Source organism: Helianthus annuus, chromosome 15, assembly GCF_002127325.2.
Source record: "Helianthus annuus cultivar XRQ/B chromosome 15, HanXRQr2.0-SUNRISE, whole genome shotgun sequence".
NCBI lineage: Eukaryota > Viridiplantae > Streptophyta > Magnoliopsida > Asterales > Asteraceae > Helianthus > Helianthus annuus.
In genome coordinates, this window is record NC_035447.2 from 169,309,456 (window position 1) to 169,330,216 (window position 20,761).

At 34.8% G+C, this 20,761-nt stretch overlaps 2 protein-coding genes across 2 annotated transcripts; both read right to left on the bottom strand.

The window, feature by feature from the left end:
* Positions 1-3,397: 3,397 nt before the first annotated feature.
* Positions 3,398-4,804, bottom strand: LOC110912816 (uncharacterized protein PAM68-like). Its single transcript, XM_022157632.2, has 2 exons — positions 4,252-4,804; positions 3,398-3,532 (listed from the first exon to the last, which is right to left on the bottom strand). The coding sequence occupies exon 1, from the start codon at positions 4,778-4,780 to the stop codon at positions 4,253-4,255; it is 528 nt and encodes a 175-aa protein (XP_022013324.1). The 5' UTR covers positions 4,781-4,804; the 3' UTR covers positions 3,398-3,532; position 4,252.
* Positions 4,805-10,464: 5,660 nt separating this feature from the next.
* LOC110912817 (DUF21 domain-containing protein At5g52790) lies at positions 10,465-15,546 on the bottom strand. Its single transcript, XM_022157633.2, has 12 exons — positions 15,282-15,546; positions 15,127-15,203; positions 14,958-15,041; positions 14,763-14,876; positions 13,876-13,962; positions 13,539-13,678; positions 13,302-13,463; positions 13,050-13,195; positions 12,785-12,951; positions 12,631-12,677; positions 11,839-12,151; positions 10,465-10,643 (listed from the first exon to the last, which is right to left on the bottom strand). Exons 1-12 carry the CDS (start codon positions 15,460-15,462, stop codon positions 10,599-10,601), a joined length of 1,563 nt encoding a protein of 520 aa, XP_022013325.1. The 5' UTR covers positions 15,463-15,546; the 3' UTR covers positions 10,465-10,598.
* Between the last annotated feature and the right edge of the window lie 5,215 nt (positions 15,547-20,761).

A 20,761-nucleotide genomic window follows, 5' to 3' on the forward strand; every position in this document is an offset into this window, starting at 1 on the left:
ACCCGATCGAGCATGCTGTTCGATCGAGCAACATCCAGCTGAGGACTCACTACCGAAGTGTCTAACCGATCGGTTAAGCCGGCCGATCGAACAGAGCGTTCGATCGACCGACCTGAAAGGTAAGAACACCTCACTGTTCTCAAATACTACAACGAAAACTTCAAAATGTCAAACCATCATACACAAACACATCATAATCAAAGGAAGAAACAATCCACTCGAACAGTCCAGCCGATCCAGCCTACCAGCCGATCGAACAAGGCTGCTCAAACGGACTTTCAAACCGAACGAACAACCCGTTCGATCGAACCTACTGTTCGATCGACCAGGCTGTTCGACCCATTTACACTTGTCTCCATTTTACGTATCGCTCATTGTTATGCTATCGAACTACTCAGGCTAACCATACTCCCAAGCGCTCCCTTCAATCCATTAATCAATCGCTGTGAGTATAATCGAACCCTTTTTGCTTTAGCACTTTTGGGTGTTACATACGTTACTTATCAAAATCACAATCGAACAACTACTCAATACTTTATGCGCTAATCGTTCTGCATGTATTACGTGACTAAATGAATGCTTGTTGTTATGTTACACGTGGAATGCTGTCTACCTGCCTTAACGACGTAGTACTATAGTTTGGACTCAGCACCCGTTCACACGGGGGTTGTTAAGGACAATTACTTGCATGGATTACGGTGGTAATCATGTATTGCGAACTGTCTCGGACAGTCAACCCGCAGTCATTGGTATCGATAGATCCATGTCGATAATTAACATGCTTCGTTTTCCTCTGTGTACGTGCTGGTTATGCGTAAACTATTTTTCGAACTCTATATGCTATTATCAAACTTGTATGCTCACCTTTACATTATATGTATTGACCTTATTTTAACGTATGTGACAGGTGTTTAAAATGTTTGCTTGCTAGGAAAGCGAGGCTAGAATAAAGGACTAGAGCCCCCCAACAAATAGTTGTCTGAAGTCAACAGAATAGGGGTCTTTAGAACAAACAAACAATATTTATGTTATTTATTTAAATCTGAGTTGACGGAATAGAATTACTTGACTAGTTATTATCTGTAATAATTGATTGTACTATTTGGGATACGGTATGGGACGTATCATTTAACTGAATAGTAATAATAATTGTTGTGGAAACTTCTGGACAATCTGTTTCGCTCAGTGCCATGCCCCGATGATTCCGCCATCGATTGGGGTGTGACACCTACCCTCGTTATTCACTCTTTACCGTCTTGATCTTTCGATCAACAACTTCTCCGGCGAGATTCCGGCCACAATTAACCAAATGAACCATTTGGTTACATTACGTTTGGAGCAAAACCGGTTTTCCGGTGATGTTACTGTATTGAAGCTGCAAAATTTACAGGAGTTTAATATCTCCGGAAATGAATTTTCCGGTGAGATTCCGTCCGTACTATCGAGTTTTCCGGTATCTGCATTCTCGAAAAATAAAAATTTGTGTGGATTTCTGGTGGGTAACTGTACGGAACCCGGTCTAGCGTCGCCGGTGGATAAACCGGATTCACCGGCGAATACAGTTATATCGTCTTCTCCGACGTCCTTGCCGTCAACGACGTCGTTTCGTCGTGAGAAATCCGGTGGCGATCATCACGGTAGTGGTGGAAAAATAAGTACGGTTTCAATTGTTGCAATTATAAGGAGGTTGAAGATGATGTAAATGGGGAAGGTGAACTGATACGGGGGTATTTATTTGGGTTTTTTAATTAAGAAATTGTTTTAATGAAAAGTAAATGGACAAAACTACCCCTGCACAAAAAGACAAAAAAGACATGTTGGAATAGTAAAAAATGAGACTTTTTGATATTTGGACTAAAATGGCAACAAAATGCAAACCACAGGGACCCAGATTTAAAAAGTTTGAGATTTAGACTAAAATGGCAAAACTGCCCAAACCACAGGGACCAAAATGGCAGTTTACTCATGAATTTATTTATTCAACTAAGTCTATGTAGCGGTCACACATCATCAGACGACGAGAAACACACTTCCAGACACGCACATGACATACAATTAATGAGCGTTTGGTTTGTCATTCTCAACCATTTCATAAACGGGTTGTGTTAAAGTTGACATGTTTAACTAAATGAGTCGTGTTTGAGTTGATCTATTTAGCCTATGGCTTTATAGCCTAGTGACATTTTAGGGGTGGGATACGGTTTAAAGACCATTAGGTTCAGGGTTCGATTCCCACAAAGGGGTTTTTCTCAAATTTATTGTGTTTCATCCTGAACTGGTGTATAAGTATTATTGCCAAGTGAAGATGAATATGATCAGGTGATTCCACTGATAGCACCATGATGCTTCAGTGCTACCTACATCAGTGATCCAAATTTGCTGCTAAAAAAAATTTGTTCCAAAGGATGATACATGATTAAACTGGCATATAGGTCATAGGATATTTAAAACGACTATTACGTAATGCATTGGGATATGCGATCATGTTGTCACATAACATTTGGCTATAGTTGTGATTGTTTAGGGTCGGCCCAGAGCAAGTGCCGGGAGGGCAACTGCTCTGGGCTCAAATCAAAATAGGACCCGGAAAAGTTTATAAAATTCTTTAGATATATATTTAAAAAAATCTATGTGTTTAAAAAAAAACTTAAAGAGACTGGATTTATGAACCAAAAACGTTAAAACCCAACTGTTTCGAAGCCTAGTTGTTTTTGCCAATCAAATTCAGAAGCCCAACTATTTTAGTGTATAATGGATTAATAACTTGGCCCAAATCAACAAACAAACATAATGGATTATTGAATAGGGTCCAATTTTTTTTTCTCGCACAGGGGTAATTTTTTATTTATTTTTTGTGATTTCGAAAACGACCTGGATTTGTTTCTGATATGATCGAGTATAAGTATATCACATTCCAAAAAATGAATAATTAAATTAGTTGAATATGTAGACCCAACAACACATTTACAACTCATTCAACCAATTTATTACAATGATCCAACATATTACACACATCTACGACATAAATCTAACCTATTTACAATGTCCCACCATACTCCGTCGACACATTAGTAGGGGACAATGATATGAGTTTTTTTATGGTATTTAGATTTTTCTTTTAACTGTAAAAGACTAATGTTCCATGAAGTTATATGTGTGGTTTGCTTTACAAGTTATTTTAGTTTATATTTATATTAGTTATACTATTTTTATCTAGGTATAATCACATTAACAAATGTAAAGTGCTCATTTTGAATGAGAGGACCAATGAAAAAACAAGTTAGACATCCTTAGTTCCTCACCATTTATATGAAGAAAATTTATTGAAAATTTGGAATGTAATATACTTGTTACTATTTACAGAATATATATGTAGCTTAAATTCTATAATAACAAATTTTATTTATGCAGATTTAGAAATGACTTGATCATATAAAAGAACAATGCAATAATAACTTGTACTTTATGCATTCAATTTAGTACACTACTAAGCTCTGGAAATAAAAGTTTTCTCCTCATTAGTCAACCAAACCTGCATAAATAATGGAAGTTTAGAGCTTGATAGCCCACCACTTGTTAAAAATACCAGATCCCAATGTTAAATCTCTCATTTAAATTTTTAACACACAGTTTACCATGTTTATTAAGGTCAACTGTTTTAGAAATATATATTGCATACGAATGCACCAATTTTGACAAGTGTCAAAATGACATAAGCAACCTCTTAGGCCAAGCGGTGTGGCTTAGCGCTACCCCGCAACATCGACATGTATAGCGGTCCGGGGCACCATCGACCACCCCGTGGTTGTTAAAAGGGGGGCGCCAACCCGTGTTCGCCAACTTGCTAACGGACCGAATCGAAGGGATCGAGGTGAATATAGTTTAAAGGGTGGGGGGGGGGAGGGGGGGCACTATAGTTTAAAGAGGGGCTTTATACCACACCCTGCAAGTTAAAGGAAGCCAGGAAGGGGCTTTAAAGCCCCCTGTGTGACGTGGCGGTAGGTGGCGTGATAAAGTACCTAGAGGTTTTATACCACACCCTGTAGCCTTACAAGCTTGGGTTGCTCCAAACCAGGTTGAGGGAAAAAGACATATTTTTCATTTATTTTAACTATTTTTTAGAACCCAACATAAGATTTGGTCGGGACTAGTAACTCAAATACATAAAATCTCCATTTATCAGAACAACCTTCGAACAACTTTTTATCAAAAAAAAAAAAAAAAAAAAAAAAAAAATAATCTACAACTTACCTCAATTGTTCCCAGAATCATCTTGTTCCCACATCTCAACCCAATTCTTTTTAGCTTCTTCAAACCCAAGAACTGACCCTTTATTGTCAGCATCCCAACTAGTAGACAAAGTACCATAAGCAATCCCAAGTGTTGAAGCACCAAATGTTATAAAAGTTGTCAAAAATGGCAGCCAACGTGGGATTTGCCACAAGTTTTGTTCCTTTATTACACTAAACACTTGAAGCAAACCCAAACCAGTCACCAAAGGCACACCCACATTAAATAATATCCTAACTATCATCCTGTTCATCACCACATCTGGTATCTTATCATCTGCTTCTGCTTCTTCTTTCATTTTCTTCATTTTTTCTTCATTTGTTATGGTTTTTTTCTTTTCCATATTTGACCCATTGAACCCTTTTGCTTTTGCATTAATCTTCCATCTTTTTGTAGCATTGTAACTGTAAGTGTATGATGGGTTATTGTTCTTGAAGGGTAGAGTTGTAATATATGTGGGTGTTAGTTCCACACTGTGAAGAGTTTTCATGCTTTGTTCTATTTCCTCTAGGTTTTTGTTTTGTCATATTTATTATTTTGTTGGAAATCTTATCTGCAAAATGAATGGTAGATGATGAGTGACTGATGATATGTTGGTTCATTAGATTTTTCTGTTTTTTTTTTTTCTCAAGATATTTTAAATTATTTGATTTTTTTAACTCGGATATTGATAATATAAATAGTCACAAGTTAATATTCGAAGGGAAATCTGTTAGAAATAAATCTAGACTTTAGTTATATATTATGGGTGGAGATATGATAGAAAGTTTATTTGGCTAATAAGGCTAGGAAGTGATCTTGACCATCCATTTAGTTAATCAAGGGCTAAAATTAAATGATGGAAATTAAAGGGAAGAAAAGAGTCGCGTGAGTTTGTTTAGGGGTATTCTAGTCAATCCAAGCCAATAGTTTCTCTATCCTCCAATTCCCTCAATTTTTTAAACGTTAATAACTCTTTCATACGACATTATTTTTTTTATAAAAATTGCACCAAAAAAACGAGCGTTTTTTTATCTTTAAAACGAGTATACTATTGCTATATTTTCGAATTTTTTTTTGAAAACCCAATTGTGTAAAACGCAATGGAAAAAAAAACCTAAAACATGACATTTTTCTAAAACGTAATGCACAAAAAACACAAATAAATGTCTTATTTGTAAAACGCAATGGCCAGAAAACACAAAGAAATGTGTTATTTATAAAACGCAATAGCCTAAAAACACAAAAGAAAGTGTACTTTCTAAAACGCAATGGACTGAAAACACATAAAAATGTGTTTTACCTAAAACGCAATGCACAAAAAACACAAAGAAATGTCTTATTTCTAAAACGCAATGGCCAGAAAACACTTAAAATGTTTGTTTTCTAAAACGCAATGGACTGAAAACACATAAAAATGTGTTTTACCTAAAACGCAATGCACCAAAAACACAAAGAAATGTCTTATTTCTAAAACGCAATGGCCAGAAAACACTTAAAATGTTTGTTTTCTAAAACGCAATGGACTGAAAACACATAAAAATGTGTTTTACCTAAAACGCAATGCACCAAAAACACAAAGAAATGTCTTATTTCTAAAACGCAATGGCCAGAAAACACTTAAAATGTCTGTTTTCTAAAACGCAATGGACTGAAAACACATAAAAATGTGTTTTACCTAAAACGCAATGCACCAAAAAGACAAAGAAATGTCTTATTTCTAAAACACAATGCACCAAAAACACAAAGAAATGTCTTATTTCTAAAACGCAATGGCCAGAAAACACTTAAAATGTCTGTTTTCTAAAACGCAATGGACTGAAAACACATAAAAATGTGTTTTACCTAAAACGCAATGCACCAAAAAGACAAATAAATGTCTTATTTATAAAACGCAATGGTCAGAAAACACTTAAAAATGTCTCCTTTCTAAAACGCAATGGCCTAAAAAACAAAAGAAAGTGTTCTCTCGTAAACGCAATCGACTAAAAACACCTAAAAATGTGTTTTACCTAAAACGCAATGACTAAAAACACTTCAAGAATGTGTTTTTCTAAAACGCAATGGCAAGAAAACACATAAAAATTGGTTAGTTCTAAAACGCAATTGCCTAAAAATACCAAAGAAAGTGTTCTCTCTAAAACGCATTGAACCAGGACAATAGCTTTGTCTGTGCTGTGAATTGTCTGAACCAATGCAGTTTACGAATGCAGTTTTCCAGAGGCAATTTACTGAAAATTAATTTTTCTGATGCATTTTTATTACAGCAATTTAATCGAAAAAAAAAATTTCCCCCCAGCCAGGGGCTCTACCTCTTGGACCCCGCCAGGGGCTGCCGCCCCTGGGACCCTGCTACCAGGGGCGCTGCCCCCGGACCCCCGTCAAAATCGTAAAACGCAATGACTAAATCAAAAACCCAGATCGTTAAAATGAAATTAAAGAACTTCTTACATGGATCGAAGCCGATTTCTTCAACGATTGACGAAATTTGAATGATAGAAACACTTATCAACGATCGAATCGAACGGATCGAGTGATTATCTTCAAAATCACGGGAAAAACGAGATTTTGAATGAAATTAAACTGGGTTTTCTTCAAAAAAAAGTTGAAGAACACGTTGATCGGGTGTTTGAATCATTGATTGGTGACGAAAATCGCACTATAATGTAATGATTATTGAGATAGTAAGTGAAGAAATGGTTGAAGATGGTGGGTTTTGAAAATGGTGGGTTTTGAAGTTACTGGGGAGAAGAAGGAAGAAGAAAGGGTTGGATTGACTAAAATACTCTTTCTCTTTATTTTAAATGTTGCCACATGTCATAATCCTATTGCTTCCTACACTTCCTAGCCAAAATAAACTTCCTATTTGATCCCCACCCTATATATTATTAGTAGGTTAGAACCCCGTGTATTACACGGGTTGAATAAATGTAATTTTATGTATTAAATAATAAAAAGTTATATATTTATGAACCCTATATATTGTACCGGTTAAATAAATATAATTTTATATATCAAATAATAAAAAAATTTATATCTTTAAAAACCATGTGTATTACACAGATTAAATAAATGTAATTTTGTATACTAAATATTAAAAACGTCATATCCTTAAAAAACCCGGGTATAATCGGGTTGAATAAATCTACCAAATAATAAAAAAATATATCCTTAAAAACCCCGTATATTACACGTGTTAAATAGATCTAAAAAAGAGTCATATCTTTAAAAACCATGTGTATTACACATATTAAATAAATGTAATTTTGTATATTAAATACTAAAAACGTCGTATCTTTAAAAAACCCGTGTATAGTCGGGTTGAAAAATCTACCAAATAATAAAAAAATTATATCCTTAAAAACCCTCGTGTATTACACGTGTTGAATAAATCTAATTTTACTTAGCAAATGATAAAAAAGTTATATCTTTAAAAATTTCGTGTATTACTCGGGTTATATAAATGTAACTTTGTATAGTAAATAATTAAAAAAATATATATTTTTAAAAACGCCGCGTTTTACACGAGTTGAATAAATATAATTTTGTATATCAAATAATAAAAAAAGTTATATTTTTAATAAATTAGGATAACATTTAATATTAATTTATTATTTATATATTTAATATAAGCTAAGTAGGAAAAAGAGGTAAACTTTAATTACCACAAAAATCTAATTTGATTCCAGAAGGGAAAGTAAAACTTACGAAATTTATATTAGACTTTAGATTTACAATCAAGATAAAATCTAATATAATATTTAAATCTTTTTAATTTAATAAATTTCTATAGTTAAGTAGAATAGATTAAACAAAATAATATTTAGTAGGAGAGTTATCTATAATTAATTAGAAGAAACTAAACTAAATAGACATCGCCTAATATGATGAAACGTGTCCCTTAATTGGTTTCTTTTATTATATAGTATAGATATAGATATAGATTATGGTTATCAAATTATAAGTCACATTAGATTATGTGACATTATTAATTCGAAGGGAAATCTATTAGAAATAAATCTAGACTTTAGTTATATATTATTATTATGGTTATCAAACTATAAGTCACATTAGATTATGTGACATTATTAATTAAAGTAGTTAAAGTTAGTTATCATGGGTCAAGTTTGATAATGGCAAATGAGTATTCATTGTTGGGCTTAATTCCAGACTTTAACAAGCTGGTTAGGGTTGGGCCATATGGATTCACAAGGTGGTGGAAAATGTCAGTCACGAGTTGGTGAAGTTGAGGGATCAGATTTGACAAATTTGTTAAACTAGAAATGATTCCCTGCGTTGCGGGGTCGGTTTTTAACGTGATCTAAATGTACTGATTTTTTTTTCAATTGCTTATCGATCAAAACATAGACCAACTGAAAATGTCCATAAAAACGTATTATATTTGACATGACTCACTTTTGAAAATAAAAAAACACGTTGAAACGTAAACCAAATTGAATTTATACCAATACGTACATAAAAATAAGCAAGTGAAACTTGAGAGGGTCAAAATGTCATTACGTCGAAACAGAAACCGACTTGAATTTATACTGACACGTACATAAACGTCAAAACGTAGATCAACTAAAAACGTTAATAAAAATAAACACCAAAATGTATTATATTTGACATAACTCATGAAACATAAAGTAACTCTAATTTATACGTCTAAAGAAAATGTATAATAATTGACCCGACTAATTTGCAAACAAAATTACGTCAAAATGTACACTAACTGAATACGTCTGTAAAAATAAACACGAAAACATATTATATTTGACGTAACTCATTTAAAAAAAGTTATGTCGAAACGTAAACCAACTTGAATTTATACCCATTCGTATATAAAAATTGGCATATAAAATTCGAGTAGAATCCAAATGATATTTTACAAAGTTTTTATAAAATTGAGGGGGTATAAATGTCAATACTAAAAGTTGAAAGAGTGAATTTCAAAAAAAAAAAAAAAAAAAGAGTCAACTCTACTTAGCTAATTGGTCAAGCTATTATATAAAATTGGTTTAGTTTCATAGATTGAAGATCATGTACATTAATTCAAAAGTGTGGGAAGTGTGAGAAATATTGTGCAGATAACATGTGTACTCAATATAAATTAATGCAAAAGGGTTAACAAGTAATTTTCTTATTGATTTAATTAATTGATTACCATCCATAACCACCACCCTTAATTATAGGAATACGAATTAAGAATTAATCTACGAATTTGTGTCATCTCGTTCATCAATTATTAATTATGAAGATCGCAGAATGAAAATTTATAGAGTGTTATATAGTGATTGATGCAGAATGAAGGTTTTTATATAACACTACAAATCTCTATAAAACACTACGAATAACATATAACACCAGATAACCCTTTTATAACTCTATATAACACTACAGCATTATATATAACATTCCAACCACCATTCAGAACTGTATAATGTTATATATTTTTATATCGTGTTACATAGTGTTATATGTTGTTATATAGTGTTTTTTGGTGTTATATAGTGTTATATAGTGTTATTTAGAGTTATATAGTGTTATAGTTTTATATTTTTCTGATAGCATGTCTATGATAGATGTATAGTGTTATAGATTGTTATATAGTGTTATATGGTGTTACATAATATTATATGGTGTTATATGGTGTTATATAGTGTTATATGATGGATGTATAGTGTTATATATTTCTTGTAGCAGTTACATAGTTCTGGATTTTTTAGAATGTCCGGATTTTAGAATAAGTTTAAAATTGAATAGATAGAATTTAGGAGTGAATCGCTAGAATTTAGGAGAGGTTACCCAATTTGAAACATATACAAAGATACTATTACCCCTACAATTTTCCAATCAGTCCAAATAATTAAAACACAATTTATAATTTGGTCCCTATTGATCTCAACCATTAGATCAAAGATCTAATGGTTTAAAACACTTCTTACACTTTAGACACTTTGTACACTATCCCTACCCTAGTTTCCTAATAATGATATAATTAGTTATATTAATGTCTTGAATACAAAGTTCGGGTTTTATTTAGTTGTTGTCTTGTTGACCAAGTTGGGTTACAACTAGTATACTTTCGTGTTCTGGTTCATTTCTTTAATGCACGGAAGTCACATTCACACAAAAAGGTTGTACATTTTGTTTCCAGATTTAATCATTCAAGGCTTGTTTGATCCAACAAAATCAGGTTTAAAATGTGACTTTATTACCATGAATAGAAATATAAAAAGGAGAACATTTATACAAATCTCTCTAGCATTATTGGGCATTGTAAACATTGTACACTTTTTTACAAGGTGAAAACTTGTAATAAAATGTTAGCTACCGGATTTTTCCAGCTTCTCATATGATTTCCTTGAGACCTGCCATAAATCAGGACCATAAGTGCATAGTAGAGATGGGAACCGAGTCGAATGAATATAACTAAAACTGCTTAAAGTGAAAACGGCTTGAATGGGCCAGAGAGGGTCAAATGGGTCGATAATTCGTCACCCAACATTTATTCAAAATGCGTATAACCTCCTAAGTTGTTTATTTCTGTATTTAGATTACTATTGTAAATTACAACTTTTTAAATCACATTTAACTTTTTTTAAATATTTATTTACAATAGTTTAACAAAAAATTGTGGCTTACCTGATATGAGCATAGTAGATGTGGGAAACAGGTCAAACGAGTAAGATGTAAAATGGTTAAAATGAAAACCGGTTGAACGGGTCAAAGAGGGTCAAATGGGTCGAAAGTCAGTCACCCAACATTTATTCAAAACACATATAACCTCCTATGTTGTTTATTTCGGTATTTAGATTACCATATAAATTACGGTTTTTTTAATCGCATTTAAATATTTTAAAAGTATTTGTTTGGGTATTTGGATACTACTATAAATTACAGTTTTATTTAATAATAATTTTTTAAAAATATTTATTTACAAAAGTTTAACAAAAAACTTTGGCTTACCCGAAATGAGCATAATAGATGTGGAAACAGGTCAAGGTCAAACGAGTAAAACATGAAATAGTTAAAATGAAAACTGGTTGAACGGGTCAAAGAGGGTCAAATGGCTCGAAAGTCAGTCGCCCAACATTTATTTAAAACACATATAACCTCCTAAATTGTTTATCTCTTATTTAGAGCATTCACATTGGAGCCTCCACTTCTGTCTATATAAAAACACATCTTTCTCTATATTTTGTTACTTTTTCAAAAACATCTCACATCCAACTCTCTATCTCTATCTATTTCTTACTCACAATAACTTATTTTATTATTTTTTTCTCTTTGCTATAAACTCACAATAACAATCTAGAGGATTGAATATGACCCTCTAAATATCTAAATATAAAGGTGTACTTTACTTTCTTTAAATTTTTCTTTATTATAGAGATTCCAATGTGATGGTGTTTTTGTTGTTTCCTCCATTATTTTCTCTATATAGTATAGAATAGAGGCTTCAATGTGAATGCTCTTATATTACTATCGGAAATCACAATTTTTTAGTAATTTAATTTTAACAAAATATTTATGTGTAACATTTAACAGAAAACCGTGGCTTACCCGATATGAAGATGGCGAGCTGCTGATGGGACCCAAAGGAGAACTTGGAGTAGATTTTGTAGGTGAAGCATAAACTGATAGTTTCTTTAATGGTGACTGAATAAATGGTGATATTGGTGAATTGTGTGCAGGATTATGATGTTGTGATGAGATTGGCACATGAGAAGGTGATGAATGAATCGACGACAAACGAACTGGCGATGAACGAACTGGTGATGAACGAATTGGCGATGACGTCATAGTTTTCCAGTCCAAGTTAGATGTGGGTGCTGCCGCAGATGGTACTGAAGATGGAAGTATGTTGATTTCCATTCTAAGACAAAAACAAATACATTAGGGGTGCTAAAACAATCACTTAAAAATGGGTCTGAATTTAAGAGTAGGAGTTGGCTATAAAGTCAAAAACTCTTAAAAAGTATGACAATACGCATTGTGTTTTAGACTTTAGGCATGATGTTTTGGATTCTTTTGACATGACATTATATCGAAAAACACCAAGCGTAACAATTTAAAACACAATGAAATATATTGTAGATACGAAATTTAAAACACCATGCGAAGAAAGTTAATCAGTGTGTATTAACTTTCATGCTTAGAATACATTTCATTGTGTTTTAAATTGTTACGTTTGGTGTTTTCTAAATAACACAATGCCATACGAATCTAAAACATCATACGTAAAATTTAAAACACAACGCCTACATAGACTTCTCACACTTTTTAGTAGTTTTGGACTTTGTAGCCGAACCTTACTCCTGAATTTTATAATATTGTATTGATAAAAAGACTCACATATTGTTGATATCAACATACTCATTCCTTTCATCCAGAATAGGTTCCTTAAAATCAGCATGAAGTTAGATCACATTATTATCGCACAATGGATGCAAATACGCTATTTCAATGGTAACATTTATAATATAAATATTAATGTTTATAGCAAAACCTGCAATAGTTGTTCAAGAACATCTTCCATTGTTATAAGACCAATGATATCATCATCTGGATTTGGAAAAGAATCCAAAACATAGTTTGAACTACTTTGGTTTGGTGCCGAACTTTGCGACGCAGTATCACTTGAAGATCTGTAGATGCTAAGTTTTGTGTTTTGACCTGTAAACGCGTAAATCATACAAGTTGGTGATTACTAATTAGTAGAACAATACATAATTTTGTCACTTAGGCTACAATTGAACATTTATAGAGGAGACCTTTTTTATCGACTTTAATTTGTGTTAAACTTGAGTTGCTATGTGTCTTGCTCAAGGTACTTTTACTCTTTACAACAACTGCCATGTGGCTATGTCCTTTTCGGAACAAATTTAGCATCTCATACAACGGTAAACATTCATTTATCCTGTCCAATAAGTTTAGACCATAAATATGATTCCTCCATATAAATCATTCTTAAGAAAAGAAAAGAATCAACACAAGCTATTTAATCATGTAACAAGAAACCGTACCTGGGAATTTTTTGAATATTGAAATTCTTAATCGGGACTTCATCGTCAGGTCGAATTTTTATTAGACTTTTTACCAAGATAAGTCCAATAATATTGTCTGGTCTTTCCAGATAGACTGGCACACGACTATGCCTTTTGCTTAACAACAAATTCATAGTTTCCCTGGGAAATTAATATCTATCACTAATGACTACCAGATGAAAGAATTGATAAGTGTGAAAAAAGACGATAATATACTCGTTGAGTTTAGAGTTCAGCTCGAGGGAAAATATTTCAGATATTGGTGTCATAGCATCTTTGACAGTTTTCTGTGCTAAATCTAGAGCTCCTGTTATAATTGTAATTTCATCATTTGTCAACTCTCCACCTTTCCCTGCCTGGAAGTGATATTAAAAAGTTAGTTTGTTTAATCATGTTAACTATTTTAGTCATACGTGTATGTGTAGGAAAACGTATTCTTATATGTATGAGTAGGTAAACGTACATGCGTATGTATAATATATATCTATGCATATGTATATACGTATGCCGTATATATGTTATGTGAATACGTGTGTAAATATAGATCTTATACCTTATCCCCATGCATATCCACCAATGTTTTGAGTTCTGCACGTCGTAAAAGCGCAGAATGCTCCTTACCAAGAATCCAGTCTAAAAGCTGTCATATTAAATCAGAAAACCTCACTTTGAATTAGGATCATATGGACTCTTGAGGCAGGTGCCATATGTACATTCACATTAGCAATTATATGATAATAAGTTGCCTTTATAAATACACCAAAAGCTATACTTCACCCTCAAGTTGATGATTGACATTTGACAAACAAACCCCTTTTGAGCTAAATGTATACTGTTGTAAGAAACTTTTAAACTTGTGTGGTGCTTCAATGTTTATGTGCACTTACACTTACACTTATAACTTTACAAGTTCATAGCTTAATAACACCCCCCCCCCTCCAAGCATATGAAGGAGGAAAAGTACCGATTCCAGCATGGCCGGCCCTGGGGGTGGGCGGGGAGACCACCGGCCAGGGCCCGATATTTCGAGGGGCACGTTTTTTTATGAAAGAAACCCGATATGTATATGTAAAATATTTTTTTAATAGTGTACACCCATACAAACACCAACATAGGCCCCCATACAAAACTATTCTTATGGTTTAGATTAGTTATTAACCCCTTTGGCATTAAGTTTAGACCTTTAGTGAGTCCAATACCCAATTTCGTTAAGGCCTAAGGCCTAGGGGCACATTTTTTCGAGTTCGAACAGGGTACACAAATTCTCAGGGCCGACCCTGGATTCCAGCCTTGGTGTGTAGGTCAAGCTCACCCATTCTCCTATAGTTTCCGAATTACGATATAATTAGATACGGCAATGTCTTGGCCACCAAATTAGGGTTAGCCCATATAAATCGTGTTTCTTGTTCTTGTTTATTGATTCGTGTCTTGAGAAAATACCTTGCTGACAGGATAAGCTATGGGAAAGACAACTATAACAAGCACCCGAACTAGAATAGAGAGTTTTGCACCAATAGCGAGTCCATATCGTGAGCACACAGCTTGAGGTATAATCTGAAGCCGAAATCAACATATTAACATTTTAACGTGTTACTAAAATATTTATCGCATGTGTTGAAAACACCAAGAACTTACCTCACCAAAAACAACCACAAGGGTCACTGATATCAATATGGCGGTCCAAGGCAGAAGAATCGAGTCAAGAAAAATCGGCAAGGCCTTGTTGAAAAAAAAAGAGATAATCAATGATTTGAAGGCTTGAGAATTGTGACATTATTATATTGAAAATTAACTATTTAAGTACCTCCATAGCTATGGCATTGCATATGAGAAGTGTACATAAGAGAAGGTGTTGATTCTTCACAATTGGCATAATCTTTTCTGAAAAATCAAGAAACAAGGTAAAGTTATTACCAAATTATATAATGATCAACGGTTCAAGAGGGGTCAAGAACCAACCTGCATTTTTCCGATCATTAGGCTGGCCGGCCTTGATGAGCACCTCGAGATCAAGCAAGCTAAGGGACATTAACCCAAGGGTAAGACCCGACATAAGTCCAGCAAACGCAACCAAACCAACAGATGTGGCTAAATAGACCCAGAACATAGACTCGCAACATGGCACATCATTTGCAGCCATTTTTTTTTTTTTTGAACGGAGTACGCTTAGGAAATGATATCGACTACCAAAACGACTAAGGTTTAAATAGACAGATAAAGCAGTAACAGATTAACAAATGCTGGCCATTCAGAGCTCTGGAAGGTAAAGTAACCACAGAAATAAAATACTCAAGACAATAGAAACAAGATTTAAGACACCCAAATAGGTTATTTGCTAATACCTCATTATCTCAACTACTCCACTTTCAATATGCAAAACTCATTAATTTGTGTGGCAGTTGAGAATGGAATTAAAGTACATAAACAGTATACAAAATAGTACATGCATGACGATCTAGTGTAGCGTTTTTGCACGATGTTAAACGCTGATTGGTGAAGAAATTAAACAAACGTTTATGATTATAACACTATCTGTTCATATGCATTTGTCATTCATGTTTTTTTTCGATAAATAAAACTTTTTCTTTGTCATAACTAGAACGGAATTTATAGTGTAAACAAATTAAACAACAGAATTTATTTTTTTATGGGGTTTAGATTTTAAGGTTTAGTATTTTTAGAATTTATGGATTAGCTTTAGCATTTAGTTTTTAGCTTTTAGTTATTAGGGCGGGCGGGGCGCCCATCACTCACCACCCACTCATCACTCACAACATCAAATCAAGTTCCGCCACGTCATCGAGTTTTATTCCATCACTTTATTCCATCACTGGTGATGGATTTTAGTGGAAATGCCCATCACTCGCAACACCCAACAATAAACCCTCACATTCTTCAATTCTTCACACGTGATGTGTTTGACGCGTTTTCAAATTGACGCGTTATAGAACGTGGTGACGGCGGTGTTATTTGTTGTTCCATGCGTGGTGGAGGACCATCACGGGGGCGCCCCGTTCCCCCTTAGTATTTAGGGTTTAGCTTATAGGGTTTAGTGTTTAGGGTATGGTTTTTTAGGGTTTAGGCCATGGGGTATGGGGCTTGGGTTGGGGGAAAACGCCCAAGCCACCACCCCGGGTGGGCTTGGGTTGGGGCGTGGCCCTTGGGGCTTGGCTTTCAAGCCGGGCGTGGGGTGGTATGGACATGCTAGCTGGCTGCCTCCCATTCGCTCACCCGCCACGTCATAGCGGACTTTTCAAATTTTGAATTTTAAATTCAAACGGTTGGGGGAAAACCAAACCGCCACCCGGGTCTCCCAACAACCCCTATATATTGTAACCCCCAACCCACTAGTCCCCCCATCCCACGAACCCAACCCCACCGGCTACCCACTTCTCTCGAACCCGCTAACCCACTGGTCCCCCCATCCCACGAACCCAACCCCACCGGCTAACCCACTGGTCCCCCCATCCCACGAACCCGCTATGGCATCCTGGACCCATGAAGAAGAAATGGCTCTCGTCACTAGCGTGGTTGACGCTATGAAGGGGCGGCAACCGGGCCAAACAAAATATTGGCCGGAAGCATTCGCAGCCTACCGACATAACGTCGGTAACGACCGCCACAACCTCAACGCGTGCCAACATAAATGGCGCGAACTACGGCCCAAGCTCGAGCGTTTCAAGGCTTACTACGAAGCCGTTCTGAGCGGCGAGTTAAGCCAGGAGGACCGGGTGGCGGTGGCGAACATAGAGTTTCGAGGCAAGGAGCGAAAGGTGTTCGACAAGATCGACCTTTTTGAAATTTATTTAACGCTCTATGTTTGTTATTTTGTAATTTTTAGAAATTATGTAATTTTTAGGATTATGTAATTTTTAAAATTTTAATGAAGTTGTAGGTTTTTTTTATAAATGTTGTGTGATTTTTTATAAATTTTTTGTAATTTTTTTTAATATTCTGCCACGCGGTGCACCCAACCCAAGCCCAACCCACGCCCCGCCATACCCCGCGGACACGTAACCAGGCGGTTGGGGGGGGGGGGGCTCCCATTCCACGTGTTAACAAATGCCCCAACTCAAGCCCCACCATACCCCACGTTCTTAGGAATTAGGGTTTAGGCTACGGCGGGTGCCAATGAGGGGGTGCTATTATTGGTTTGTGGGACCCACATCTATTTTAAACCTTTAAAACTAAATAAATAAATAAACAGGGGGTGCTATTGGGGGCTTTAACCCATATCATGGGTGTTATTGAGAAGATGTAATAGAGTTTCTTATCCTACGTGGAGCTTACGTGTCGATGATGTGTAATGAAGCCCCTAGGGGGCTCCAACCATACCTTAGAGAGTTACAGCCTTAGAGTTTAGTAATGGTTGGATACAAATATAATATGCAGCCTGCAGGACTCAATTTTCTACTTAAAATCTTGTTATGCGTTGAGCAGTGTAATAACTAATGAATTATTGAAGAAAAACACCCAAGAGTTTCAGTGAGAAACATGTTTGTCTTTAACTAACTAGCCTGAATAAGAGCCCAACACCCTACAAAGCCCAAAAGATAAAACTAGAATTAATTAACTACGAAGCCCAACACCACTATCTGAAACATGCGTTTGCCATTCCTGTTTCTAATGTTTTAAATACCGGTATAAACCGACCGGTTATACCGGTTAAACTGAATATTGAACATGAGTCTGGTACGATAAAGGTCGGTAAAATCTGAATATGGTATGTCTATATGTACCGGCGGTAAATCCGATTCTACCGGTTCAAACCATTGAACCGGTTTGCATTATCTTAAAATTTTATTTTCTAATTTTAATAAAATACAATAAAGGAAATATTGACATTCCATATTTCCAGTAATTAACAAAATGCCTTCCATTTTAATATTCCATCACTGTTGAAACTGTTATTCACCTCGTCCGATATAGTATTGTTTATAAGTAATAAAAATCCTCTGAAAATGCAAAATATTTTACAGGAAAATGGTTTTTATATATAAAACCATGATCAGTTACATAAATCCTAATAGGAATTAGATTATTTTTTGAGATAAAATTGTATTTTATGAAATTATAGGGTTAACTAGTAACCCGGTTGAACTGGTCGGTACAACCGGTTAAACCATTTTAGAGTCAAACCCGGTATGATTTAGAAACCGGTTTTTAAAACATTCCCTGTTTCTGCTTCTTTATACATTAAGTCATTAACTCTTGTTTGTCATAACTATAATGGAATTTGGGGCATGTGTACAGCCACCAATGACTTTGGCCTGGGTAGAATGGAACAGGGTCGTCTCCGAAATCTTTGAAAATATGTAGGTCTTATGCGAAGATAAAATACAGGCCCCTAAAATATAAACTTCTTAAAAGAATATACAAAAAAGTTTTAAATATATGAAAATGAATTACAAATTTGTGGAATCACCCGCATGTTGCAGCGGGCTGATTTTTTACATGGAAACGTAGATAAAAAGCACATCACACGCGTATTTGGACAACGAAACGTAGAAAGAAAACACATTGTAAGGGTAAATTAAGAAACTGTGGAATAGTTACGTCGTAACTTTAAAAATCATTATTTACGATCAGGTAAAATCATCGTAACCTATTCAAATTTATTTAGAAAATACACAGAGTTGAAAGAGAAAAAAATAAAATAAGACTTTTTTCATAAAAAAATGGAACACACAAAACTAATTTTAGATTAAATAATATTTTAAGTAATTAACATAAATAAGCATTTTAAAACTAGATTTGAGAAATAACTACGATTTCCATTTTGATTTAATGTAACATAAAATTAGTCAATTAATATCATTTGCATTTAATGCATAGGTAACTAACATACAAAAAAAAATCAACTAAAAATAAAGCTATCAAAATTAGAACCCAAAACCTACTTGATAATAAAGTGACATGGGAACCACCAGACCATGGGTCACATCTTGTCATTTTCCAATTCAGTACTTATATATTTTAAGTTCTACAACGTAACTTTATTAAAAAAAATAATTTTTGGGCCTCCGGAGGGTTTGGGCCCTGAGCGGTCGCCCACCCTGCACCCCCTCCGGGCCGCCCCTATGGAATTTGGACCAAGTGTGCAGTCACTGATGAATTTTCCGATTGAAGGGAAAAACAAAACTTTACGATGTACATGCTTAGGTTTGATGTGTGAAAACTGATACGAATTGAATTCTGCAGTTGCAGTTAATAACTGTGTCTGCAAAAAGGAAATATGAACAAAATTTATAGTGTAAGGTGGTGTATTTTACGATAAGAACTGTTGAAGGGTTGTTTTGTAATAAATATAAGTACAGGTATGCAAAGTGTAAATGTCAACTAACTATTCCAAAGTTAGTTGACACTGTTGTACTAATCCGTTGATAGTTGCTGAGAGTGATATACAAAAGTGGGACCTATATCTTTCAAGATTTTGTGCTTTCATTTTGCTAACAACATTGGTATCAGAGCCGTAGGAGCTTCGGCGACATTTGTTGGCTTTGGCCTTGGCCTTGAAACATTTGTTGACGGATCTGCTCACGCACCGTCCGAAAACCTCCCTTCGGACGCCACAAAACCCAACCCCGATTACACTCAATGGTTCCGCCAAGATCAGATTATACTTGGTGCGATTCTTGGTAGTTGCTCGGATTCAATTCAACATATCGTCGCCTCTGGCGACACCTCCCGACAAGCTTTTAAGCAATTAAATGCAATCTATGCGAGCACTTCACGATCTCGCATCATCTCTTTGAAATCTCGGCTTGGCAAAAATCCCAAGGGTTCAAGATCTATGACCGAGTTCCTACATGACATGAAATGGATTGCTGATGAACTAGCTTTGGCTCGAAGCCCATTTACTAATAATGATCTTATTGTTCATATTGTTAACCAACTTGGGGATGACTATGCAAACGTTGCAGCCGCCGTTAAGATGCGTGATACAACCATTACTTTTGCAGATCTATTTGACAAACTCGTGGATCATGAACGTACCCTACTTGAAGCACAACCGACTCCTCCTATGGTTACTCGTCACACCCCAACTGATGGCGGAAACATCGAGGCGAGGCATAATAGATTGTTCAAAAGCATCGCAACACTAGATCGCGACAATAACTGAAATCCAAAATTTCATTTCCATATATTTAAATAGTACAATACATTGTTTGGAAAGGAAAATACGACACTCTGCGAGTTTCAAGACTAAAACATAAAGAAATGCATAAAAACTTTAATGAGTCTCTAGTCCACCCTAAGTAGTTTTCTTGTTAATGTATCATCAAACTTTTTGGGTCGTTTTCATGTTTTGTTTCTATTCTGATTGTTACTTTGACCCGCTTTAATTTTACACGCTTAATTTCAAACCAAAGAATTTAAAGCACATTGAATGACATAATCAAGCTATGCGTATTTGTCATTATAGGGGCGTGTGAAAG